Source organism: Artemia sp. Qi Xiang Cuo, chromosome 5 (assembly GCF_049724085.1).
Source record: "Artemia sp. Qi Xiang Cuo chromosome 5, ASM4972408v1, whole genome shotgun sequence".
Classification (NCBI taxonomy): domain Eukaryota; kingdom Metazoa; phylum Arthropoda; class Branchiopoda; order Anostraca; family Artemiidae; genus Artemia; species Artemia sp. Qi Xiang Cuo.
Window position 1 is genome coordinate 82,565,081 of NC_142798.1, and position 8,381 is coordinate 82,573,461.

The 8,381-nt window shown below is 38.2% G+C and overlaps 1 protein-coding gene across 2 annotated transcripts in view; it reads right to left on the reverse strand.

Annotated features, from left to right (window-relative positions):
* The window catches only part of LOC148952624 (major facilitator superfamily domain-containing protein 6-A-like), a 747,865-nt gene that overhangs the window by 604,878 nt on the left and 134,606 nt on the right, over nucleotides 1–8,381 (reverse strand). For both annotated transcript variants that reach the window (XM_089089986.1, XM_089089985.1), the window contains exon 3: nucleotides 5,701–6,009. In XM_089089986.1, the coding sequence (XP_088946112.1) occupies nucleotides 5,701–6,009 (309 nt within the window). The remainder of the gene's footprint in view (nucleotides 1–5,700; nucleotides 6,010–8,381) is intronic.

The following is an 8,381-nucleotide window of genomic DNA, read 5'->3' on the forward strand; positions in this document are numbered from 1 at the left end:
TCTTAATTCTCCATTCATGGTAGTTTTCGCTTGTTTTAAGTTATATTATTTATATATATTTGATCACTGCCTGCTTCAAACTTTCAATATCGCTCTACTTAATTATATTTTTACATTTTTTTTCTTTTTTTTTACAATGTAATTACTGGATCTTTCAGTGATGTTGAACAAAACAGCTCTCTTTTCTTATATAATACCTCTCTTAGATTTTTGATTGGATGGGTCTCGGGGAATGATAGGGTTGGGGGAAGCAGGAGGGGGAATGGTCGCCCTCCATTCACTTTTGAATCTTAAAAAGGGCATTAGAGCTTCCGCTTTCCAATCAAACAAGTTCCATCTAATCCAAGGTCATACGACCAATTGTTCCATAAAAACTTTATATGCCGTGGGAAACTACTTACTCCCTTGCCCCTGGGATCTGGGGGGTTGTGTCTATTCTGAAGACATTTTTATATGGTTTTGGCCTACTGTTAATAAAATGGCTATCTCACAATTTCGATCAGATGCGTTTGGGGAAAAGAATATTTCAGGGAGGGGGATGGGGCTAGGTCACTTTCATTCTCAAAAGGGAACTATAACTATACATTTTCAATCAGATGAGCCTCCTTCAAATGAGCCTCCGCCTCTCAATTACTTGGAGACTATCTGTCTTGGCTTTTCTCTGTCTACAATTAGCCATGTCTTAATGCAACCTATGCAACCTACTGCAAAATATTTGATAACTTCAATTGGTAGTCTTTCACCTTTTCCGCAGGGGATCTTCTCCAAGGGATTCCTCCTCTCTCATAAAAGATCAAAACCTCCTTTGAGTTCATAACATTAATCTCAGATTCCTTCCCATATTTCTTCAATCCAACCCGAAATTCAGTACCTCCCAATCTTTCCATAACCCATTGCAGTCCATCCAATTCTATTTCATGATTATCTGTAGTTTCTCTTGATAGGTCAAGGGCCTTCTCCTTCCTCCTAAGCTTTTTCGTCTTACTGTAGTTTATTAATTTCTCCAATGGGTCTTTGGCCTCTCTGTTTCCCTTAAGCGCTTTTTTGTTCTCGTCTTTGACTCTTGTTGATAGAAGACCATCGCCAAGTGCAGAAAACTATGTTGTGACCAAGAAGGGCCCAGGATTGCACAAAGCCTCCATTCATACTGGAGCTCCCAGGGACTTCCTGCTGTTCGGCTCTAAGCCGGCTTAAGCATTTCGGTGTAGACTTAAGAAGATATGTGATTCCCATCCTGCACTGGTATCCGGGATCATTGCTTTTTCTGAGGCAAAAATAATTTCAATGATTTAAAGAACATGAAAATTTGAACTTGGATTGTTACAACGTTCAAAAATGACTATCGTATCGACATTTTGACTGACGAATTCAGACGATTAAAACTGGACTTATTAGAAGTTTCAGAAACTCATATCCCAGGGGTAGGAAGTATGAAATTAGGTGATATAGAATTTGTTTACTCGGGCAGGAAGGATGGGGTACACAGACAGGGAGTAGGGTTCATGATGAATAAGAAAGTTGCTAAGTCTTGTTTAGGCTGGGAAGGTATTAATAATAGAATACTAATTGCTAATTTTATGATTAAAAAGTTCAGGGTATCAGTTATACGCTAGTAGTATATGCCCCTGTGGAGCCGACTGACAGAGTTACTAGTGATTCAGCTGAATTTTACTTACAGTTACAGAAACAAATAGACAGGGTCCCAGGAAGAAATATGTTTTTTTACTAGAAAATTTTAACACCAAGGTCGGTAGAAATAGGGATAGATGGTATCCTAGCCTAGGTAAATTTGGTGTAGGAAAAGAAAACAGTAATGGATACAGACTTTTGCAATTTTTTAGGTAGCCTATAACAATCTAGTTATAACCAATACGGTGTTTGGTCATAAATTGGCTCATAAGTTAACATGGTCTTTACGTGATGGTAAGACAGCAAACCTCATTGATTATGTTATAGTAAACCAAAGACTAGCAGGATCAGTACAAGATACTAGGGTATATAGGAGTGTTGTCATTTATATTAAAAGTAAATATCACCATCTAGTAGTGACTATGGTTAATTTAAAGCTGAAATTTCGGAAGGGTAACTACCTCCCAGGAAGTTATGATGTTGTTAGACTCCAGGATGAGAATTTGAGAGATACTTTCCAGGAACAGTTTAATACTAAACTTCAGAGTTTAAAATTTGACAATGTAGAAGATGGTTGGAATTATTTTAGAAAAATAGTTTGTCAAAATGCTGAAGGTGTCTTAGGGAAAAAAGCTAGGACTGCAGCTAAGAATATTAGTGAAAAGCTTTATATTTAATAGAAAGGAGAAGGGACTTGTACAATAATTGTCTGAGTGATAGATCATATGAAAACAAAAGGAATGCAAAGAAAGTGGAGAAAACATTAAAATATGAACTAAGGAGGTGTGAAGTAGAGGCCATGGATAAAACTGCCGAAGATCTGGAAGATGCAGCTAGATGGCATAATAGTAAACTATTGTACTGGCATGTTAATAAATTGAAAGGGAATAGTCAATCCGGACTTGTCCCAGTTAAAGACATGAACGGGGCCACAATTAGTGAAAAGGAAAGAGTTTAAGACAGATGGGTAGAACACTTCGAAATTGTACTAAACTGTGATAGAGTTCCTGGAAAAGATATAGAGGAAAATGAAAAAGTTTGTGTGTGTACCTTAGATGTGAAGGAAGATTTGTTTTTTGATGAAGAATTAGCGACAGTACTAAAAGGATTAAAAAATAATAAGGCTCCAGGTGCTGATATTGTGGTAAATAAGTTTCTTAAATATAGTGGCTCTGACGTGACAAATAAGTTACTGAAGACTATGAATATGATTTTTGAAAAAGGGGAAGTACCTAACGATTTTAGGAAAACTTTAATTAAGCCATTTTATAAAAAAGGTGACAAAAGTGAGTGTGGCAATTATCGAGGCATTAGTCTGGTCTCTGTAGGTAGCAAATTACTTAGTAATATGATACTTTTTAGACTGAGAGATGCCGTAGACAAGTTTTAATAGAAGAACAGTGCGATTTTAGAAAAGGTAGAGGATGTGTTGACCAAATTTTCACTCTTAGGTTAATAATTGAGAAGTGCCTGAGTTTTCAAACACCTTTGGTCCTTAGTTTTATAGATTATGAGCAAGCGTTCGATTCTGTTGATAGAAGAGCTTTAGCAAAGGTTTTATCCTTGCATGGTATACCAGACAAATACACTAAATTGATTAATGCTATGTACAAGAATAACACTGCTGCGATTAAGGTAGGAAATGAGGTTTTCAGCAGGTTTTATATTAAATCAGGAGTTAAGCAGGGCTGTGTTCTATCCCCCTTTATATGGATTATTTTGATGGACTTTGTCTTAATGAGCACAGGAAATGCAATGGGAGACCAAGGAATCAAATATGGGGGGAAAACTCTCCTGGACTTAGATTATGCTGATGATTTAAGCATCCTAGATGAAAGTGTGAGCAAAATGAATGAACTTTTTCAGGTTTTGCGGATTCAGGATGCTAGAATAGATTTGAAAATTAATGGTAAGGATACTAAGTCACTAAGGCTAGGAATAAGTGAAGATGAAAAGGTGAGGTTGGGTAACGAAAAGATTGATCAGGGGGACAGCTTCACTTACCGTGGTAGTATTAGTACAGTAGTAAAGATAGTGGGAACAGTGAAGATGTTAAAAGTAGAATAGCCGAGGCTCAGGGTGTTTTTTCACAGCTAAAAAAAATTTGGAAGAATAGGAAGATAAGTCTGCAAACCAAGATTAGAATATTAGGAGCTACAGTGGTGACAGTGGTCAAAATATGGCTCTGAAGTGTGGGCGCTCCGAAAAGCGGATGAAGATTTGATAGATATTTTCCAGAGAAATTGCTTACGGATTGTTCTGGATATCCGGCTGACTAACCGTATTACAAACAGTAGGCTGTACGAGAAATGTGGTTCAATACCGCTTTCTAGCGCAATAACGAAAGGACAAATAACCAATAACGGGCACGTTGTGCGGATGAAGGATGACAGATTGCCGAAAATTGTCCTTTTCGGCCAACCGTCTAAGCCTAAACGAAAAGCAGGCGGTCCTCTTCTGGGGTGGGAGGATGTCATAAAGAAAAATTTAAAGGAAATGGGAACTTCCTGGGAGGGTGTAAAAAGGGAGGCTTTGAATAGACTGGGATGGAGGAAGAGCGTTCGTAGCTGTATTGGCATCAGGCTGCTTAGTGCTGTGGTGGGTGGTTAGTAGTACTAGTAGTTTTATTTTTCACCACTGCAAACTGAATCCGTACATTTTGTATCTTTTTTGCATTTATCTTTTCATTTCTACTTTTCTTAGTTTTTTCAATCCCGCAAATTAAATCATCATTAAATCTAACTTGAACTCCAGTGGCCACTATCTTTGACTGCATCTCTTTATTGTGGTTCCATTTAATATTTCTATTCTCTGTTTTTTTTTTCTTTTGTAGCAGCAGGAATTAATTTGTAGCTTAATGAAAATTAAATTCTTGAATTGTAGGTTCGCTTTGCATCTTTCTTGCCTCTTTTTGTTTTCTTTACTTTTGCCGCAGAAACAAATAATTCGTCATCAAATAGGAATTCCGACATTTGATTTGTCATATTGTACCAGCATATCTTGAACTTTACGAGGAAAAGCGCATACAATAAATTTGTTCTCGTTCGTTTCTGGCACAATGAGTGTTTCACTTTGGTATGGACTTGGCGGTGTTTCATATTCGGTATAAGTATTTTGAGGTTTTCTATTTCCTGAAAATTTTCCCGAAAAATCATTTTCATGCGTCTTATTTTCAATATTATGTGCTTTTTACTTCTGCATGTTCTTCCTTTAAAGAAGTCGCTTTTAAAAATAGGAGATTTCCGATATCCCCAAAGTCTCCTACTACTAAAACATCCACTGCAAGAGCAGGTACTAAGCCTAATTTTATCGTTTTTCTTTGGACTGTACCGCAAAATGCCCGTAGTACCACAATTATAGCAAGTTAATTCTCCTTGCTCCATGTTATAGTGCCTATTTTTGTTATACTCTCTATATTGAAATATCTCTGTGTCCTCAACTTCCTCTCTTATTTCGGTCCATCTATTTGCAAATTCCACCATTTCTTTCTTCACTTGTTTTCAGGTTCTTTTCTTTCAAATATATTTCAAATTCTCTGTGGGTATTTTCTAAGAATTGTTCCATTACTGTTTTATCTATCACTTCCGTCAACTTTTCTTATATCTCCTTTGGGTCTTCTAACATTCTATAATTTTCTAACTCTAGCCATTTTAAGCACAAATCTTTTAATTTGTACCCGTATTCCTTGTGTTTCATTAGCTCGCTTTCTCTCGTTTCTAAACTTTCTTTAAAAGTGTTCGGGAAAGAGTTGAAACTGTGCAAAAACGGCTTGTTCTAATTTTTCAAAATCTTTTCAGTAATCCATTGGTAATGCTTTAAATGCAATTTATGCTTTGTGGTTAAGAAAGGATTGAATTGTTTCACCCAGTTTTCTCCCGGCCTTCCGTTTAAATCCGCCGTTTTTTCAAAATTGTATAGGTATAAATGTACATTCTCATTTTCTTTCATTGGTTGAAGGTTTATTGCGCGCATTATATCTACTGTAGACGATCTCTGAGGCTTTTGGGAATTTGCCTTTACATTCCTAATGCAAAGTTAAGGTAAATGCTTGGAAAATTTACGGTACCATACCTTTCTTAAACCAGCCCCATGCATCATCCAAAAATTGGCTCTTTCTGTTTTCCGTGATTCGCTTTCAACAGGAAGACAGATACATTGACTCATTGTAGGATGAATAGTAGACTGATAAGTAGTCTGAGCTATGGTAAAGATGTGAGTGAGATAATCCCTTTTCCTCTGACTACGATATAATTTTACTTCTGCATTAGTGCAAACCCCAATTTTCGTCCCTGGGTTTACTGCAATAACCAAGTCTTCAATAATATAAGGGTATATTTGACCCTGAGGAAATTGACGCTGCATCTGATTTAGAAAGAACTCCTAGAATGAAAAAAACAAATCAGAGCCCATTACTGTAAATTAAACAAAATAATAAATTCTTGAAAAGAGCATTCAGGATGAAATTGAATGAGGGTCAAGCATACATCAGAGAATATGAATTCTTGTTGTTCAATAAATCTAACAGTATACAGATGAAGGATTTTACTTTGGAAGGGAGACAGATACAACAAAAAAGACAGCCATATTACATGAAAATGTAATCCTTTTTTATAAGATTTTAGTTTATGCACAAAACAACAATAAAAGAGAAGCAACGTTATTCATAACTAAACTGAAATGTAGATATGTAGTACGAACAACACTTATTTGGATCTATGAGAGGTAAGATATTGCTTTTCCCGAGATAACAGACCGTTACATTTTGGTTTTTTGGCTGTTAATTTTCATCTTACATATGGCTACCTGTTCAATTGTTAAATTTTTTCAACTTAATGTCTACAAATGGCACCTCATTTGGACTAAACTAGTGGACTATAGTAGAGAGGGGTCAGGAGGTCCCATTGCCCACCCCTGCTGCCACCTACAACTTTTTTTAACACCATATATTGGCACGAGAACCACGTGGTTTATGGTTTTTTGTCAATGAGAATTTGAAAAACAGGAATTTTGTCACATTTATGTATGTTTTCATGGATGGTTATGTGTGTTGGTCGATTTATTTGATGTTTTTCTCGGATGTCAACATCAAAATATGGATGTTTTATGGTTTTTGTCAGTGAGAATTTGAAAAACATGAACTTTGTCACATTTATTGATGTCAACAGCAATTCATGTCTGTTTTATGGTTTTCTCAGTGAGAATGAAAAAACAGGAACTTTCTCACTGAGAAAACCATAAACCACATGGTGCTGTCACGAGTCAGAACACCTGTGCTGTCGACCTCAATTCACCTATCGTGAATCAATAATTCCCCTTAGAAACAACAAATTAATTTCCCCTTTCTTGACAGATCAATCAATCAATGACATCATCTGTCAGACTTTAAAAATTTTCGCCTAGAAACATTTCTCCAGGAATAGATCCAAATCATTAATGTCTTTGCCTCGGGAACAGTTCTACTGGTCGAACTCCAAAGGATATTAATAACCAAAGGCCATGGAAACAATTAGGCAAGAAACATCTTAGCGATGAATTGTTTTAGCGCGCGAAAAGGTTTCTTATTAATTTGAAATGTGTTAGCGCAGAGATGCCAATAACAAAGGAACACGCTGAATTTACGTTTAGGGATTATTTGGGCAAAACTATTTTAGACAGGTTATGGAACTATTTCGGCGAAACAGATAGAGACATTTTAAAAGATGATTTTTGAAGAGATTTTAGAAGATAATTTGAGTGTGGTCGTTATAATACACAAGTTTCATTTGAACAGTGTTGTGAGGTCCTCTAACCCAACCCCAAAGGGTTCCAATCCTCCTACCCCAACCCCGAAGGAAGCCCCCGGTCCTCAAAGCCCCCCAAACTCCCAAAGGCCCTCCACCGGTCCCCCAAAGGCCCACCCAGACCCCCAAAGGCCATCCCCAGGCCCCAAATGTCCCCCAGGCTCCCAACTGTCCCCCCGGACACTCAAAGGCCCCCCAAGCTCCCAAAGGGCCACCGGCGCCCCAAAGGCCCACCCAGACCCCCAAATGCCATCCCCGGGCCCCCCAAAGGCACATCGAGCTCCCAAAGGACCAACGGGGTCCCAAAGGCCCTCCACCGGTCCCCAAATGTCCCCCAGGCACACAAAGGCCCTCCTGGCGCCCCAAAGGCCCATCCAGACCCCCAAATGCCAGCCCCCGACCCCCAAAGCCCCTCCTCCCGTCCCCAACGGTCCCCCCGAGCTCCCAAAGGATCACCGACCCTCAGGGGACCCACAGACCCCCACAGGCAAGGACCCCGAGACCTATGATTTGGGATGTGTAGTTTGCTACTTCAGGCTCTTCTGAGCTAAGGTTTCCTAGTATTTCCTAGGTGAATGTTGTCTGAAACCAATAGTTTGGGATGAGTAGTTTGCTATTTCAGGCTTTTATGAGCTAGGTTTCTTAGCCTTTCGTTGGTGTGTGTTGAGTGAAACTTATGATTTGGGATATGTAGTTTGTTGTTTTTGACTTTTCTGAGTTGGATTTCTTAGTCTTTCATAGGTGTGTGGTGTCTGAAACCTATGATTTGGGAGGTGTAGTTTGCTTTTTGGACTTTTCAGAGCTAGAATTCTTAGTCACTCATAGGTGTTTGTTGTCTGAAACTTCGAGTTTGGGATGAGTAGTTGGCTATTTCAGACTTTTCTGAGCTAAGGTTTCTTAGTATTTCGTAGGTGAATGCTGTCTGAAAACTATGATTTGGGATGTGTAGTTTGTTATTTTTGACTTTTCTGA